At 42.1% G+C, this 19726-nt stretch overlaps 1 protein-coding gene across 4 annotated transcripts in view; it reads left to right on the forward strand.

Moving 5' to 3' along the window:
* Positions 1-4707: 4707 nt before the first annotated feature.
* Positions 4708-19726, forward strand: part of KCNT1 (potassium sodium-activated channel subfamily T member 1) — a 113471-nt gene continuing 98452 nt past the window's right edge. For all 4 annotated transcript variants that reach the window (XM_070758708.1, XM_070758709.1, XM_070758710.1 and 1 more), the window contains exon 1: positions 4708-4802. In XM_070758708.1, coding sequence (XP_070614809.1) covers positions 4708-4802 — 95 coding nt within the window. The remainder of the gene's footprint in view (positions 4803-19726) is intronic.

The following is a 19726-nucleotide window of genomic DNA, read 5'->3' on the forward strand; positions in this document are numbered from 1 at the left end:
AGTGATAGAGGTGAGATGACAGACTCAATGATTCCTCTGTAGAACTGGATCAGCAGCTCCTTGGGCAGTTTGAGCTTCGTGAGTTGGTGCAGAAAGAACATTCTTCGTTGTGTTTCTTTGATGATGTGCTGTGAATTTTGACATGGGAAGCTGTTCAAGAGCAACTGGTAGGATAGGATTGGAAGTTGAATTCAGGTGCTAGGATTTAAGAGAGAGGAAGATCTCTTTAAGAAGAGGGTGGACAATTATGTGTCTGGAATGGTGCAGCATCACCTGTTTGAGCAGGGTGGGGGTTAGACTAGAAGACCTCCAGGATCCCTTCCAATTCTGTTCTTCTGATTGGGTAGACCAGACCAATTGCTATACAAAATCCATTTGCTAAGCATTTTTAGATAAAACCTCTAAAATATAAAAAAATCTTCCCTCTTTAGATGTAATGAACTGTGGCCCCAACATTTACTTTTTACATGACGTGCATTAAGCCATTTGTCAGAGATGGGGTAGGGTCTCCCACAAGAGAGGAGGGGGTTGGACTAGGAAACCCATAAATTCCCTTCCAACTCTGTTAATCTGTAAAATAACAGTAGCAATAATCCAACACATTTGGGATATGCATGGTATGTTTGTTTGTATGTTTGGTTTTATAATAAGGGTTTTTAGTTGTTACATGCTGTTTTTGTCATTGTTGTTAGCCGCCCCGAGTCTGCGGAAAGGGGCGGCATACAAATCCAATAATAATAATAATAATAATAATAATAATAATCATCATCATCATCGTCATAATAATAATCGTCATAATAATAATCGTCATAATAATAATCGTCATAATAATAATCGTCATAATAATCATCATCATAATCATAATCATCATAATCATCATAATCATCATAATCATCATAATCATCATAATCATCATAATCGTGATCGTGATCGTGATCGTGATCATGATAATAATAATAATAATAATAATAATAATAATAATAATAAGAAGAAGAAGAAGAAGAAGAAGAAGAAGAAGAAGAAGAAGAAGGAAAAAAAATTGGGGAAAGGTTGAACATCATCTACTGAAAACTTTAAACTTTCTTTCTAAAATTAAACTTAAAAAAAAAACACAATATTTTACCATCTTCCTTTTGTGATTGTTATTTTTCCCAGATTTGAGGTTTTGTTTTGTTTTTCCAAGGGGATTTATTTGCTTCTGAGCTTGCAATGAATGAGAGAACTATAAAAACAATGCAAGACAAAGAGCTAGATGCTCTTTAAAAGAACTTATTGAGTCAGGTGATGGCTAAGGAAGTGGATTTAGACCAAGAAGAAATTCCCAGTTGCCCATAGAATGGACAGTAAAAGAATTAGCTGTTCTGGTGTTTTGTATCTGGATGCACATTTTGTATGCTGCTCTTGCGAATTTTATGCCTTAATGCTGTGTTCTGGGACCACCATATGAAATAAAGGAAGGGAAATGGCAGAATGAATGTGCATTAACTAATGGACCTTACATTGATAAAATTACATTGGGTCTGGCAGTGAAAAAGAAAAAGGAATGAAATAATAATGGAACTGGATATGTCTAGTTTAATGAAAAGAAGGACCAGGGGAGACATGATAGCAGTGTTCCAATATCTCAACTTATTCTTCAAAGCACCTGAGGGTAGGACAAGAAACAATGGGTGGAAACTAAACAAGGAGAGAAGCGACTTAGAACTAAGGAGAAATTTCCTGAAGGTGAGAACAATGAATCCGTGGAATGGCTTGCCTCCAGAAGTTGTGGATGCTCCAACACTGGAAGCTTTTAAGAAGATGTTGGATAACCATTTGTCTGAAATAGTGTAGGGTTTCCTGCCTTAGCAGGGGGTTGGACTAGAAGACCTCCAAGGTCCCTTCCAACTCTGTTCTTGTTGTTGTTGTTGTTGTTGTTATTAATTAGTAGAATAATAAAATATAAATGTCAGAAAGATCTGTCTGTCTGTCTGTCTGTCTATTTATCTATCCTTTCTATCTATATCTTCTATCTATCTATCTATCTATCTATCTATCTATCTATCTATCTATCTATCTATCTATTACAGGTCGATGTTCCCCTACATTCTACATTTCTTTCTCTTCCCTTCTTCTTCTCCCCTTCACTTCCTTCACTTCCTTTTGCACTTTACAGCTTCAAAACTTAAAATTAAAATAAATTTAAATTATTTAAATTATTTTTAAAAAACAACAACAAGCCTTAGCAAGGGGTTGGACTAGAAGACCTCCAAGGTCCCTTCCAACTCTGTTGTTGTTATTAATTAGTAGAACAATAAAATATAAATGTCAGAAGGATCTGTCTGTCTGTCTGTCTGTCTGTCTGTCTGTCTATCTATCTATCCTTTCTATCTATATCTTCTATCTATCTATCTATCTATCTATCTATCCTTTCTATCTATATCTTCTATCTATCTATCTATCTATCTATCTATCTATCTATCTATCTATCTATCTATCCTTTCTATATCTTCTATCTATCTATCTTTCCGTCCTTCCTTCCTTCCTTCCATCCATCTTTGGAGAGGGGCGGCATACAAATCTAATAATAAATCTAATCTTCCTTCCATCCTTCCTCCCTCCCTCCTTCCTTCCTTCCTATCCATCCATCATCTATATCTATCTATCTATCTATCTCTCTCTCTCTCTCTCTCTCTCTCTCTCTCTATCTATCTATCTATCTATCTATCTATTACAGGTAGATGTTCCCCTATATTCTACATTTCTATCTCTTCCCTTCTTCTCCCCTTCCTTCACTTCCTTTTGCAATTTACAGCTTCATAAACTTAAAATTAAAATTAATTAAAATTATTTAAATTATTTTTAAAACAACAACAACAACCCACATTCTTCCCATGACGTTAGTTGCCTTTTAAAAAATTGGCACAGATTTGCAAAGCGATATCCCCCCCCTCTGCTTTCCTCTGTCCCCTGTCTCAGGCATGGCTTTGAGGGTCATCATTCCCTTTTCACTCTTTCCTTTCTTGAATGCTCATACCCAATATCATCTCCCACCCCCACTTATCCTTTACTAGTATCCTTTATTTAATTTATACTTATTAAATGTATTTATTTGTACATTTATTTAATGTATTCTTTAGTAGCATAGCTGTTCTGTCGGGCTCTCTGGTAGAATCCTCCCAAAAATGCACAGGTACAAATTTCAGACACACATGCGTTTGAAAATTCAAAACAATGTTCTTTATAATGAAAATTCACTTAACCCAAGCCCTCTTTTGGTATAGCAAAGAGCACTCGTCTCCAAACAAACTGGTAATTTGTACAAGTCCCTTATCAGTTCTGTGATACTTAGCTTGCAGCTGTGAGGCAATTCACAGTCCTTCTTCTTTCACAAAGTGAAACACACTTTGCCCTGATTTAGTTTCAAAGCGGGGGAAAATCAGCACACAAAAGGTCAAAGTCAGTAAAGCAGTCACGAAACACAACGATCAGATAATCCTCTAAAATGGCCAAACCCACAGGCTGCTCTTTATAGCAGCCTCACTAATGACCACAGCCCCACCCAACCACAGGTGGCCTCATTTTCTTTGATAATAATCTCTCAGTTGTTGTTGCCTATGCATCGCTCTCCGCATGCGTGGCTGTATCATTAACTCTTGTTCTGAATCCAAGGAGGAGCTAGATAATTGATCTCCTTCTGAGCTGTCTGCCCCACTCTCCTCCTCCCTGTCACTCATGTCTTCTTGGTCAGAGGAGCCTTCATCATCAGATTCCACCGGGGGCAAAACAGGCCTGCAGCATGTGGATGTCTCCCCCACATCCACAGTCCTTGGGGCAGGAGCTGGGCCAGAGCTAACCACAACAATAGCTGTAGGAAAAGTCCTGTACGATAACTTCTGTGAGCCACCCTGAGTCTGAGGAACAGGGCGGCATAGAAATCAAATCAAATCAATCCATCTATCAAATATCTCATTCCTGCTTACAATACGTACTTGTGACTGTGCCCTAGCAGAGCCGTATAATGAAGTTATTCAGGCTTTCCAAGTCAATTGGAGGGCACCACATGGCTCATCATACCGAACTATTTTCTCTGACAATTTTCCCAACCCCTTTCTGGAACAAAGAATGTATCGAAAAACAATGTAGTGTGTATAATTTTGTTCCAATGATGGCAAAAATCTGGAAACGTCTGTTGCTGCTATTGATGCCTGGTGAAAGGCTGTCGGTTACCTTTCTAATATAAAACAAATATATATTTTTTTCCTGTGGGAGGGACCCCAGGGCTGTAAAGAGAGTTGGCTGTAAAGAGCTGTTTGTTTGTGTGATTGTGTGCATTTCTGTTCAGTTCAGAAGGGGAAAAGGAAGGATTTGAAAAACAGGGAGACTTTTCTGGTCTTGAGGTTGAAAACAACAAGGAAGATAGGGTCTATTACCGGTGCTTCTACTGGAGCTGGGACAACCAGCTTTCTACTACTCAAGAGGGATTCTGTCACACCCGGGAAGTACCATTTTTGTGTAGGAGAGAGTCTTAGTATCTAGCACAGACTTCTCCTTTTCTGTTTGCAATCCAACTGCCGGTGAAAAGGGCAAAACTTGCCTCCAGCCTCTCACTCTCTCTCCCCTCCTCTTTGTCCTCCCAGATTCAAGGCATCCCCGGGAGGAGGCGGGAAAGCTGGAGGAAGCAACACCAGCAAGAGTGGGGTCATCCTGGATATCTCCTCTTTGACTATGAACGAGCTGGACTCCGAGGTCCTTCCCCTGCCGCCTCGCTATCGGTTTCGGGACTTGCTCTTGGGCGACCAGAGCTTCCAAAATGAGGACAGGTAAGACGACACAATGGGGGTGAAGAAGGAAGAGAGGTGCGTGCATATGTGGAGCTCAGGTTGGGGGACTCAAGGTCTTGGGTGAGGATGCAAGATGGGGAGCTGTCCAGGGTGCTGATTCCTGCCTTTCCCCATTGGGTGCAATTCCATGGCCGGCTGATAAGTCAACGGGAACTTGTAGGCTGAGCTCTCCATGGTGCTGATCCAGGGAAAATCCATCAGATGCTAAGATAACAATGATGGAATTGTCAGGAGCTATTAAGAAACAATGACAAAGCACCAGGACCTGATGGATTGTCAACTGAGGTTTATAAGGTGTTTGAAGAAATATTTGGCCTTATTTTTCTGGATCTATTAAATGAAATATTTATAAAAGGTAAAATTCCAGACACTTGGACAGAAGCCTATATATCTTTGGTACCAAAAGAAGGGACCGATATTCAAAAAGTAAAGAATTACAGACCAATATCTTTACTAAATGTGGAGTACAAGATTTTTGCATCAATTATTGCAAATAGACTTAAAAGTTATTTGAATGAATTTATACATACAGATCAGAATGGATTTTTGCCTAAAAGACGAATAAAGAATAATGTGTGCAATTTTGAATACTTTAGAGTATTATGAACAGCATCCTTCAATTTCATGGCCGACAGATAAGCCAATGGGAACTTATAGGCTGAGCTCTCCATGGTGCTAATCCAGGAAAAATCCATTGGTGATTGTAACTTCGCACTGTTGTTTATAGGTTGGTGTTAAGGTCCAGATCCCGTTCTGGTGATCTATTTGGTTGTTCTGACAGATAGGACCCTGTCTAACTGTGCTGTTTTAGACTTAAAGTTGCCCAGGAATTAATATTCTCTTCTTACCTGTCTTTGCTGAAGGATTATTTTATTTGCATTGCTCAAGCACCTTTGGGGGAAAAACATTCTCACGATTTGTTACTCCTGGGATTTTTTTGTGGGAATGGCAAGAGTGGGAAGAGGTTGAAAATTGGAACTGGTTTGAAACGCGGAATGTAATATTGTTTACGAAAGGAATCGCATTGAGGGTAAAACTGTAGCCTAGATGGTTCTTCTACAAACCTTGTGATGGGATGGGGGAAGTAAACACAGCTGAGCTTAATGTGGCTCACTTCTGCCTACCTAGGGAAGGTTTATACAACCTACCATCCCATGGTTTGCTTAATTATGTTTGCAGAAACAAAGTGCAGTTGAGGTAGATTTGCCCAATTTGCTAAGGCCATTAACCTGGTTGCAAAACTGACACAGATGGTGTTATACAACGTAGCAAGTGAAAACAGAACACACCCTAGTTGTACGTTGTGTGAGCCAGCTTAAGGTTTTAATTAAGTTGATCTTAATTGCTTATGTCTCCATCAACCCTGATAAGACGGAGTGGCTGTGGGTTTTGCCTCCCAAGGACAATTCCATCTGTCCGTCTATCACCCTAGGGGGGGAATTATTGACCCCCTAGGAGAGGGTCAGCAACTTGGGCGTCCTCCTCAATCCACAGCTCACATTAGAGAAACATCTTTCAGCTGTGGCGAGGGGGGCATTTGCCCAGGTTCGCCTGGTGCACCAGATGCGGCCCTATTTGGACCGGGAGTCACTGCTCACAGTCACTCATGCCCTCATCACCTGTCCGCTGAGATCTTGTGCCAGAACTACCATCTACCAGTGGCAAAGAACTTGCGGGAACATAAGCCCAAAAAAGTGGTAAAAAATGAGCAAGCAAAACTACTGTGGGACTTCTGACTTCAAACTAACCAAATCTTGGAACATAGTACACCAGAAATCATGATTGTGGAGAAAAGTAAAGTATGAATCATCGACATCGCAATCCCAGGAGACAGCAGAATCTAGGAGAAGCCGGTAGAGAAATTTGTGAAATATGAAGATCTGAAAATCGAGCTGCAATGACTCTGGCATAAGCCAGTGAAAGTGGTCCCGGTGGTCCTTGGCACTCTGGGGCACAGTGCCAAAGGATCTCAGCGGACATTTGAAAACCATTGGAATTGACAAAATCTCCATCTGTCAATTGCAAATGGCCACTTTACTGGGATCGGATCGGCAAACATAATTCGCCGCTACATCACGCAGACCTAGGTGCTTGGGAAGCACCCAGTTGATGATGAAATACAAAATCCAGCATAGGCATCTCGTTTGCTGTGTTGTATTGATGATGATGATGACAATGATGACAACAACAGCAACAACATCAATAATAAATACTTTATTGTCATTGTATGTATATACACAGCATACCCATACAATGAAATTCACACGACACCTAAAGACCAGTCCCAACACACATAATAATCTTCCCCAAAATGCCCCACCTACCACAAATTCCCCATCCTGAACCACCCAAACGTCTACACAAAAGGCCGAGTAATACTGTCCAACAGCTCACTGATGGTGACCCTTTGGTTCATTGTTAAGTGCAAGTATTAAAGACTGATATGCATTTCTGTCGACCCAAAACCGCATTAATTTTTCTTGTTCCACCTCCACTTTTCCAATTTTCTACGATTGATGAAAGCGTCTTTGGAATGAACGACCCAATGGAGAAACCTTACTGTTGCTTAGCTGCAAATGAGCCCTCGGTGAAGTAGGGACGACTTGAGTTAAAGCAGAGCTGTTGAAATTCCGTCCGTCACGCCTTTGATTTTTTCGAACAGGATTCACCGAATGGGATAACAGAGTTGGAAGGGGTCTTAGAGGTCTTCTAGTTCAGCCACCCACCCACTCAAGCAGGAGACCGTCTACCCTTCTAAACAAGTGGATGTCTGTTCTTTTCTCCAGTGAAGGAGAAGCCACTAGTGATGGAGCATCTACATCAGTTTCCGGTCACAATTCAAAGTGTTGGTTATGACCTATAAAGCCCTTCATGGCACCGGACCAGATTATCTCCGGGACCGCCTTCTGCTGCACGAATCCCAGCGACCAGTTAGGTCCCACAGAGTTGGTCTTCTCCGGGTCTCGTCGACTAAACAATGTCATTTGGCAGGACCCAGGGGAAGAGCCTTCTCTGTGGCGGCCCCTGGCCCTCTGTAACCAACTCCCCCCAGAGATTAGAATTGCCCCCACCCTCCTCGCCTTTTGTAAACTCCTTAAAACCCACCTCTGCTGTCAGGCATGGGGGGACTGAGATATTATTTCCCCCTAGGCCTCTGCAATTTATGCATGGTATGTTTGTATGTATGTTTGGTTTTATAAATAAGGGTCTTTTAGTTGTTTTAGTATTGCTGTTTTTATCACTGTTGTTAGCCACTCCGAGTCCACAGAGAGGGGCAGCATACAAACAAACAAACAAATAAATAAATAAATAAACGAACAAATAAATAAACAAACTTCTGGTGGCAAGATGTTCCACTAGTTGTCAGGAAATTTCTCCTTAGTTTCTAGACTGGGTCTCTCTTCGGCAACTTTCCATCCATCGCTTCTTGTCCTGCCCTTTGGTACTTTGAAGAAGAGGTTGACCAGACTTTCGCTGCTTTATGGCAGCCCCTCAAACATGGAAGATTTGATGGTGTCACCCCCTAATCTTTCTTTTCACTAGGCTAAGCATACCCAATTCTGTCAACCCTTGTTCATAGGTTTTAGCCTCCGGCCCCTTAATCATCTTTATAGCTTTATAGCCTTTTCTTTTTAGAGCCACTACATCTTTTTTTTGGGGGGGTGGGGTATTCTGGGGACCAAAACTGGATGCAGGATTCTTAGATGTGGTCTTCTAGCCTCCTGCACTGTATCCATGGCCATTTTCTGCTTGATTATTTTTTAAAAAAATGTTTTTTAGAGGAATGTGCAGGAAAAAAACACCTTCTCCTTCTCTTCCTTCTCCTCCCCACTCGTCCTCCCCACACCACATTCCCTACTAGCACTGTTGACATACCCTAGTTAGGTCATGAAATGTCTCCAAGAAAATAACCAAATTCGGAGAACACCAAGGATGCCTCTTCTTCTTCTTCTTCTTCTTCCTCCTCCTCCCCTTCCTCCTCCTCTTTTCCTCTTCCGCCTCCTCCTCCTCTTTTCTTTCTCCCCCTCTTCCACCACCACCCCCTCTTCCTCCTCTACTCATCCTCCTCTCTTCCTTCTCCTCCCCTCCTCCTCCTTCTCTCTTCCTCTTCCTCCTTCTCCTCTTCCTCCCCCCCTCTTCTTCCTCTATTTCTTCTTGTACAGAAACATAGAAACATAGAAGACTGACGGCAGAAAAAGACCTCATGATCCATCTAGTTTGCCCTTATACTACTTTCCGTATTTTATCTTAGGATGGATCTATGTTTATCCCAGGCATGTTTCAATTCAGTTACTGTGGATTTCCCAACCACGTCTGCTGGAAGTTTGTTCCAAGGATCTACTACTCTTTCAGTAAAATAATATTTTCTCACGTTGCTTTTGATCTTTCCCCCAACTAACCTCAGATTGTGCCCCCTTGTTCTTGTGTTCACTTTCCTATTAAAAACACTTCCCTCCTGAACCTTATTTAACCCTTTGACATATTTAAATGTTTCAATCATGTCCCCCCTTTCCCTTCTGTCCTCTTCTTCTTCTTCCTCCTCTCCTCCTCTTCCTTTTCCTCCTCTTCTCCCTTCCTCCTCATCCTTCTCTTCCCCTTCCTCCTTCTCTCCTCCTCTTCTCCTCTTCCTCCCTCTCCCCCTCCTCCTCCTCTGGAAGGGCTGAATCAACAGCATGCCAAATTCCCCTTCTCTTTTCTCCCTCCTAAATGCTCTCTCAAGGTCTGAATGGCTTTTGGCTTTTATTTTTATTTTTAAGTGGCGCTGTGCTGCTGAGGCTCCCTCGCAATCCAGAGTGATATTCTCTTTTTTAAAAAAGAGAACACAGTGGTTGATTAGTTCGGCAGTGCAATAATTAGAACCATTTGTATCCGCGGCTGTGCCAGGCTGACAGCCGGGGAGGGGCGGGTGGGAGGGAGGAAACGGTGATGGCTCTTCAAATGGAAAACGTTCAGGAGAGACCTAGGTGTTCCTTTTCTTGAAAATATATATATATATATTTCTATTTACAATGGGAAAGAGGAGGAGGAGGGGGGGAAAATGTCAACGGATACTTAGCATTTTTAAACAATGTCGGTTGGCGGGGCCCGGGGGAAGAGCCTTCTCTGTGGCGGCCCTGACCCTCTGGAACCAACTCCCCCCAGAGATTAGAATAGCCCCCACCCTCCTTGCCTTTCGTAAGCTACTCAAAACCCACCTCTGCCGTCAGGCATGGGGGAATTAAGATAATCTTTCCCCCTAGGCTTCTACAATTTATGCATGGTATGTTTGTATGTATGATTGGTTTTATAACAAGGGTTTTTAACTGTTGTAATATTGGATTTTTACATTCTGTTTTTTGTCACTGATGTTAGCCGCCCCGAGTCTACGGAGAGGGGCGTCATACAAATCCAATCAATCAATCAATCAATCAATAAATAATTTTTTCCGAATGGTACATTTGATTGAGGAAGGTGGTAGGGAAAGCAAGTAGGATGCTTGGCTGCATAGCTAGAGGTATAACAAGCAGGAAGAGGGAGATTGTGATCCCGCTATATAGAGTGCTGGTGAGACTACATTTGGAATACTCTGTTCAGTTCTGGAGACCTCACCTACAAAAAGATATTGACAAAATTGAACGGGTCCAAAGACGGGCTACAAGAATGGTGGAAGGTCTTAAGCATAAAATCTATCAGGAAAGACTTCAAGAACTCAATCTATAAAGTCTGGAGGACAGAAGGAAAAGGGGGGACATGATTGAAACATTTAAATATGTTAAACGGTTAAATAAGGTCCAGGAGGGAAGTGTTTTTAATAGGAAAGTGAACACAAGAACAAGGGGACACAATCTGAAGGTAGTTGGGGGAAAGATCAAAAGCAATGTGAGAAAATATTATTTCACTGAAAGAGTAGTAGACCCTTGGAACAAACTTCCAGCAGACGTGGTAGATAAATCCACAATAACTGAATGTAAACATGCCTGGGATAAACATATATCCATCCTAAGATAAAATACAGAAAATAGTATAAGGGCAGACTAGATGGACCATGAGGTCTTTTTCTGCCATCAGACTTCTATGTTTCTATGTCTTAGATGCTAAAGGAGTCGGCTTAACTTAAAATAAGTGGTCCAATGGATACTTTAGCGCAGGGTCCACTCAACCTCTGGTCCATGGATTGGCACCAGACTGCCAAAACATATGAAGAATGGTCGCAGGAACTGGGCATGACTAGTTTAACGAAAAGAAGAACCAGCGGAAACATGATAGCAGTGTTCCAGTATCTCAGGGGTTGCCACAAAGAAGAGGGGTCAACCTATTCTCCAAAGCACCTGAGGGTAGGACAACAAGCAATGGGTGGAAACTAAACAAGGAGAGAAGCAACTTGGAACTAAGGAGATATTTCCTGACAGTGAGAACAATTGATCATTGGAACAGCTTGCCTCCAGAAGTTGTAAACGCCCCAACATTGGAAGTTTTTAAGAAGATGTTAGATAACCATCTGTCTGAAGTAGTGTAGGGTTTCCTGCCTAAACAGGAGGTTGGACTAGAAGCCCTCCAAGATCCCTTTCAACTCTGTTGTTATTATTATTATTAAACATATTTGAATATCAAACTCGTCACGAGCCCCAAGATCATTTTGTATCAGCAGCGCTGGGAAATTTAATGTCTCCTTCCGATGGCATTTGTTTCCAGAACATCTAATAAACACAGATTTTTAAAGTAGTGTTTTCCTTTAGATTCTTTTACCTCGGGGAAAAGTGTTCATAAAAAAAAAATAGTAGCACCATCTGTGTCTAGAACATTTGGTTGTCCTTTTTTGAGGCAAAGGTTCTATAGAGGAGGTATAATTAAGATAACAACAAATGTTCATTTTGCCCCCATCCAATTCTTATTAACTTTGCTCCAATTTTAACTATGCAGATGTGGAGATAGGATTTTGAAGGTTCCACGTATACAAGGAAGACTTGGCTCATACTGGGATCTAAGGTAGATCCCTAAAAAAATTTGTTTTGGTGTGGGAGGGAATTATATCTTTCATCAAATCTGGATTCTAAAGTCCATCTTTCTAAATTAGGCTGTTCTAATGGGGCTGTTTGTGTAGAGAAATACAAGCTTGTTTTGGTTCCTGGAAAAAAATATACTTGCACTCACCCTATGTTCAGAGGGATTCCAAAGTGGTTTGGCCCCTAAACAGTCAACTGGTTTGTTTTTTTATCTTTTGCCTGAACAAATCTCTGCAATTTTCCGTGGCAAATTTTCAGAAATGGTTTGCCATTCCCTGTTTCCTAGGGCCGAGAGTGGCTGGCACAAAGTCGGTCAGCCGGCTTTGTGTCCAGGATTTGAACTCACGATCTTTATTTTATTTGTTTGTCAAGTAAGTATTGGTGGTATGCAAAGATATAATAATATTCATATACATGATACTAGTGAAAAAAGAAACATTAGGACAGGGGACGGAAGGCACGCTGGTGCACTTATGCACGCCCCTTACTGACCTGAATCTGGAGAGGTCAACAGTGGATGGTCTAAGGGTAAAGTTTTGGGGTGAAGATACTACAGAGTCTGGTAGTGAGTTCCATGCATCAACTACTTGGTTACTAAAGTCATTTTTCCTGCAGTTGAGTTTAGAGCGGTTTACATTAAGTTTGTAATCTGTTGTGTGCTCGTGTGTTGTTGTGGTTGAAGCTGAAGTAGTTGTTGACAGGACGGACGTTGTAGCAGATGATTTTGTGGGCTATGCTTAGATCATGTTTAAGGCGATGATGTAGTTCTAAGCTTTCTAAACCTAGGATTGTAAATCTACCGTAGATGCATAAGGTACTCCCCGTTTTTGCTTCAATCTTTACACCCAATCTGAACTTTGACAGCAAAAAGAAAGAAAAAAAGTGGAAACAAAACCCCCCACCTAATTCTGCATTTGGTTTTCATTGTGTTACACCATGGTGGGAATTAATCCTTTGTAATTATGATTCCTGCCAAACACCCCCCCCCCCCCCAATTACCTCCCTTATTTAAATAAGCAAATAAGCTTATAAAATCAGAGGGAAGAGAAATGCACTTTGGGCTCGGAGCTTGTTTTAAACTGTAGTTTCCATGGTTTTCTGTGCCATTTGAGCAATTTCCCTGTGTCATTTGAGCAAAGAAATGGGATATATTTGCAAACGAGGCTACGAATCTGACCTTTTGGAGTTTTATCAGCATTGAATCCAAGTTCCACCAGCTCCCTTTTCCGTTCAAGCTGCAAAAAAAGAGCTCGTTTTATTGCTCAAGTTTTTAATCTTTTAAACTTGTTTTTGCAAGAAACATAGAAACATAGAAGTCTGACGGCAGAAAAAGACCTCCTGGTCCATCTAGTCTGCCCTTAATATTAGATCTGTTCCGCCATAATATGGGAGGGTGAGGGGGCTGATGGCTGCTGCCTCTTAGCTGCAGAGCCAGCGGGCGGAGGCGAAGACAACGGCACCCTCCATTCTCTCTCCAGCTCTCTCTCTCTCTTTCTTTTTCTCTCTGTTGCCGGCGTGGTGAACGAGAGAGAAAGAGAGAGAGAGAGAAAGGAGGGGAGAGAGAATGAGAGAGAAAGAGAGGGAAAGAAAGCAAGAGAGAGAAAGAGAGGGGGGAAGGAGGGAGAGGGAAAGACATGGAGGGAGGGAAGGAGGGAGAGAGAAAGAGCAAAAAAGAGAGGAAGAAAGAAAGAGGGATGGAGAGAGAGAAAGAAGGGAAGGAAGAGAGAGAAAGAGGGAGGGAGAAATAGAGTGAAATGGAGGAAGAGATATTTTTTTTGTCCAAACTTTTCTTTAGCCCCGCCCCCCGCCCCCCCTTCAGTGTTCCCCAGAATTTTGAAAATATGAATAATGTGCCGCAGCTCAAAAAAGGTTGGGAAACACTGGGCTACAGGTTGCCCGTCACAGCTTTACCACGTTGCTAAAGCGAACTTAATACGCCCTTGTTGCTTTCTTGTGTGTAAATATAGTGTTCTGTTAGCATCTTTGAAATTAGGTGAGGGATTCCTGCCTTCCTTTTTCAAAAGAAGCAGTGAGTCACCTGCTAAATCGATGGTAACACTCATCCTCTTCTCCATATCTTCCCCCACATAGCAAGCTGGGCTCTGGTGTTGGCAGGAGAAACATGTTGAGCCCGGAAGTGTTTTCATATTTCAGATTTAACAGAGTTGGAAGGGGCCTTAGAGGTCATCTAGTCCAACCCCCTGCCCAAGCAGGAGTCCCTACACCATATTTTTTTAAAAATATATTTTTATTAAATTTTATTGCAACAAACAAAAAGAATACTTAAAGAAAAAGTGCCCAACGCCAATAAAACCCCACCACTATTTAGGGGGTTAAATTATTTGCAATAAGTTTCAATTTCTTCCTTAGCTCCGGTTTACGTTTCTTTTCATACAAAAAGTGATTGGAATTTATTTTTCACATTGTCATAAATTCTACTTAGGATATAATTTTTCACCTTATTCCATCGTGCCATCAGCTTCTCCAATTTATGTTCATCAAAGTTATGTAATCTTATTTCCATAATTTCGAAGTGGATGTCGTCCACCATGTACCAGTACCAATTCTGGATTGTCCATTTATTACTATCCTTCCACCCTAATACCACTACTGCTTGAGCGCTTTCCAAAGCTGCTGTTTTGATTTCTTTAAATTCTCGTAATTCCCCATATTTAACTAGTGTTGCTAATTCTTTCGTGATTATCCAATTAATGTTTAGCATATTGTTAATTTCATTCTGTACTTCCTTTCAAAATTTTTTGAACTTCAATGCATTCCCAGAGCATATGCATAAAAACTCCTTTTATTTGGCAACCATGCCAGCAATTTCCTTTTCCTTTCCTCTGGAAGTGTGTTAGTTTTACTGCCCTACACCATTTCTGACAGATGGCAGTCCAGTCTCCCTTTGAAAGTCTCAAGTGTTGGTGCGTTCACAACCTCCGCAGGCAACTTCTGTTCCACTGGTTGATAGCTCTCATCGTCAGAAACTTCCTCCTTGTTTCCAGGTTGAATCTCTCCTTGGTCAGTTTCCATCCATTGTTCCTTGTCTGGCTCTCTGGTGCTTTGGAAAACAGCCTGACCCCCTCCTCTCTGTGGCAGCCCCTCAAGTATTGGAAGACTATTATGCACCAAGACAAATTCCTTGTGTGTCCAATCACACTTGGCCAATAAAAATTCTATTCTATTCTATTCTATCATGTCGTCCCTGGTCCTTCTCTTCACTGTGGGCCTCTCTAGGAATCTCCTGGGAGGAAACAGGGCCGGAAAAGGCAGGGAGAAGCTTTCATGGAGCCTCTCTAGGAATCTCCTGGGAGGAAACAGGGCCTCCACCCTCCCTGTGGTTTCCCCAATCACATGCATTATTTATGTTTACATTGATTCCTATGTGAAAAATGGCTTCATCTTGCAAACGTCTCTACTTAAGAACCTGGTCACGGACCAATTCAGTTCATATGTAGAGGTACCACTGTATGTGTAGGAGGTGACATGAGTCCCAATCAGGAGGCATCTGCCTGGGCTAGGTGGGAAGAGAGACTCTGAGAAGGCATGTGAAATCCAACCGCTTCTGAATGGCAGCCTCGATTGCTCATTTAAACGGCACTTAATTTTCTCCCGGTGAAGCGTGGAAGCTCTTTTGTGAAGCCACAGGATCCGTTTATTGCGAAGATCAATGCAAAAGGGGCATTTAGCAAAAAGTCTGGGAATTGGAAGTTCATTTGAGGTGGCTAGAAACTCAAGGGGAGTCCAGACAAAAAAATGCTGTTGATACAGCTCGGTCCTTCTGGTTGCATCAAACACGAATCGACTGTTCAGTTCCCTTTGGTACATTGGAGGAGAATGAGAAAGTCGTATTTTAGAGTGGACGATGCAACACTGCAAAAAGCGAAGTTGTTTCTTCTTCTTCTTCTTCTTCTCCTCCTCCTCCTCCTCTTCTCCTCTTCCTCCTCCCACTCTTTTCTTTTTCTCCTACTCTTCCTCCTTCCCCTTTCTCTTCTGCTTCCTCTCCTCCTCAGCCTCCTATTCTTTTTTCCTCTTCCTCATCCTTCTCCTTCTCCATCCTCCTTCTCTTTCTTTTCTTCTTCTTCTTCTTCTTCTTCTTCTTCTTCTTCTTCTTCTTCTTCTTCTTCCTCCTCCTCCTCCTCCTCCTCCTCCTGCTCTTCTTCCTTTCCTCCCTCTTTCTATTCTTCTTCTCCTCCTCCTCCTCCTCCTCCTCCTCCTCCTCCTTCTTCTTCTTCCGCTTCTTCTCCTCCTCCTCCTCCTCCCACTCTTTTCTTTTTCTCCTACTCTTCCCCTTTCCCCCTCCTCCTCTGCTTCCTCTCCTCCTCATCCTCCTATTCTTTTTTCTTCTTTCTCATCCTTCTCCTTCTCCATCCTCCTTCTCTTTCTTCTTCTTCTTCTTCTTCTTCTTCTTCTTCTTCTTCTTCTTCTTCTTCTTCCTCCTCCTCCTCCTCCTCCTCCTCCTGCTCTTCTTCCTTTCCTCCCTCTTTCTATTCTTCTTCTTCTTCTCCTCCTCCTCCTCCTCCTCCTTCTTCTTCTTCCGCTTCTTCTCCTCCTCCTCCTCCCACTCTTTTCTTTTTCTCCTACTCTTCCCCCTTCCCCCTCCTCCTCTGCTTCCTCTCCTCCTCATCCTCCTATTCTTTTTTCTTCTTTCTCATCCTTCTCCTTCTCCATCCTCCTTCTCTTTCTTCTTCTTCTTCTTCTTCTTCTTCTTCTTCTTCTTCTTCTTCTTCTTCTTCTTCTTCCCCCTCCTCCTTCTTCTCCCCATCTTTCCTCCTCCTCCTCCTCCTCCCACCCCCTCAAATATTAGATAATAGATTAACTTTCCATGAGCAGTATGAAAGGATATTATGATGGTTTGGATGTAAAGGAAAAAAATGAGTGGGGATCAAATTGCAAAAGATCTATTTGAAGAGAAAGTAAATGGGTTGGGAGGAAGGGGAAATGGAGAACATTATGATCGGATGATAAGAATTTGCAAAAAATAGACCCGAGACATTTAAATAAAGTATAAATTAGAATATAGACCAGAGGAAAGGAAGAATGGTTTTCAAGCATCAAGAATTAGGCAACTTGGCATTTCTTTTAGACATGTTTCCTTTTGTGTTTATTATAGTTTCTTAGTTCACTCAGTTTCTTAGCTTGCTTTTTATTATTTAGTTTCTTAGTCTGGGGCTTGCTATTTCTCTTCGATAATCTCTTCAATTTACCCTGAAAGACTACAGAACAATGGGTCTGGGTTCATTTATAATGCCTGCCTATAAAAACGGTGTAAAAGGAACATCATTCTCCTAAAAACACACTTTGGTGTTAATATAGAGAGTGCAAAGCTGCTAGAATGTTGAACGTTTCAATTTGGTGTTACTTAAATGACATTGTATTGGTTTGTGCTGGCTTGGATTTTTCCCAAAGTGCCTTTACTCCGAAGGAAAAGCGCTTCTAATGATTTAGGAAGTGGAGAAGCGAAAGAGATTATATTAAAAATGCATGAGCGATGGCGCTTGACTGGGCTACAAGTGACAATCGATTATTTTTCTCCCCCTTCCCTGGATAATGACTCCTGTTGGTAATAGGGGAGAGGAAGAGAACTCTTTTGCAGAGTGAATTTATGTTCATGTTTATGTTTATTTAGATTTGTATGCCGCCCCTCTCCGCAGACTCGGGGCGGCTCACAACAAAGTGAAAAAACAGTTTACAACAAATCTAAATTTCTACTAAAAACATTTTAAAAACCCCATTTTCTAAACACACATACATACACACATACCATTCATAAATTGTATATGCCCGGGGGAGATGTCTCAGTTCCCCCATGCCTGACGACACAGGTGGGTCTTAAGGAGCTTATGAAAGGCAAGGAGAGTAGGGGCAGTTCTAATCTCCGGGGGGAGTTGGTTCCAGAGGGCCGGGGCCACCACAGAGAAGGCTCTTCCCCTGGGGCCCGCCAACCGACATTGTTTAGTTGACAGGACCCGGAGAAGGCCCACTCTGTGGGACCTAATCGGTCGCTGGGATTCGTGCGGCAGCAGGCGGTCTCGGAGATATTCTGGTCCAGTGCCATGAAGGGCTTTAAAGGTCATAACCAACACTTTGAATTGTGACCGGAAGTTGATCGGCAACCAATGCAGACTGCGGAGTGTTGGTGAAACATGGGCATACCTAGGTAGGCCCATGACTGCTCTCGCAGCTGCATTCTGCACGATCTGAAGTTTCCGAACACTTTTCAAAGGTAGCCCCATGTAGAGAGCATTACAGTAGTCGAACCTCGAGGTGATGAGGGCATGAGTGACTGTGAGCAGTGAGTCCCGGTCCAGATAGGGCCGCAACTGGTGCACCAGGCGAACCCCTCGCCACAGCTGAAAGATGGTTCTCTAATGTGAGCTGTGGATCGAGGAGGACGCCCAAGCTGTGGATCGAGGAGGGGAGGGAGGGAGAGAGAGAGAAAGAAAGCAAGAGAGAGAAAAAGAAAGCAAGAGAGAGAGAGAGAAAAGGATGTATTAATTAGTAAAACTGGATTAGACTTTTAGAACTATATAGAATCACAAAATGAGTGGGTGGGGACAGACAGAGAAGGTAGAATAACAGAATTGGAAAGGACCTTGGAGGTCTTCTAGTCTAACCCCCTGCTCAGGCATAAAAGCCCTAAACAATTTCAGACACATGATTTTCCAACCCTTTCTTTAAAACTTGGTTGGAGCATTTGCAACTTCTGGTGGCAAGTTGTTCCACTGATTAATTGCTCTCGTTGTCAGGAAATTTCTCCTCAATTCCAGGTTGCTTTTTTCCTCGATTAGTTTCCATTCATTGCTTCTTGTCTTGTCTTCTGTTGCTTTGGGAAAAAATGCAGAATAATGGAGTTGGAAGGGACCTTGGAGGTCTTCTAGTCCAACCCCCTGCTTAGGCAGGAAACCTTACACTACTTCAGACAGATGGTTATCCAATATCATCTTAAAAACTTCCGGTGTCAGAGCTTTCACAACTTCTGGAGGCAAGCTGTTCCACTGATCAATTGTTCTAACAGTCAGGAAGTTTCTCGTTAGTTCTAAGTTGCTTCTCTCCTTGTTTAGTTTCCACCCATTGCTTCTTGTTCTAACTTCAGGTGCTTTGGAGAATAGCTTCACTCCCTCTTCTTTGTGGCAACCCTTGAGATATCGGAAGACTGCTATCATGTCTCCCCTGCTCCTTCTTTTCATTAAACTAAACATTTACCCAGTTCCTGCAACCATTCATATGTTTTATTTTTATTTATTTTATATTATTTGTTCGATTTCTAGGCCACTTTCCGCCTGAGTCCCATAATTTTGTTTGTTTTGGTTTTTTTGCACCCCCCAAAAAAATCTTCTTTGAAAGGGAAGGGGGGGGAAAGCTTTCTTGCAGAGAAAGAGAGAGAAAGAGAGAAAGAGAGGGGGGAGAGAGAGAGAAAGAGAGAAAGAGAGAAAGAGAGAGAGAGAGAAAAAGAGAGAGAGAGAAAGAGAGGGGGGAGAGTGAGAGAGCGAGAAAGAGAGAGAGGGAGAGAGAAAGAGAGAGAAAGAGAGAGAAAGAGAGGAAGAGAGTGAGAGAGAGAGAAAGAGGGAGAGAGAGAGGGTGAACGAGAATGGCGAGAAGTTTGATTGTTTGTTTGTTTGTTTGTTTGTTTGTTTCATCAAGTACATATTACAGGTATGTAAAAATATAATAATATTCATATACAAGATAATAGTAACAAGAAAGAATAAGGAGAAACATTGGATATAATAATATTCATATGCATGGTTATAAAAAAAGAAAGAAAGAGCACCACTAGGGGACACTCGTGGAGTGGCTGAGTTGCAGATTCTTGTCCTGATTTCTCCGAATATACAGAGAGAGAGAGAGAGGGAGGGAGGGAGAGAGAGAGAGAGAGAGGGAGGGAGGGAGAGAGAGAGAGAGAGAGAGAGACCAGCG

The sequence above is a fragment of the Erythrolamprus reginae genome, chromosome 8, assembly GCF_031021105.1.
Source record: "Erythrolamprus reginae isolate rEryReg1 chromosome 8, rEryReg1.hap1, whole genome shotgun sequence".
In the NCBI taxonomy this organism is placed as follows: Eukaryota; Metazoa; Chordata; class Lepidosauria; order Squamata; family Dipsadidae; genus Erythrolamprus; species Erythrolamprus reginae.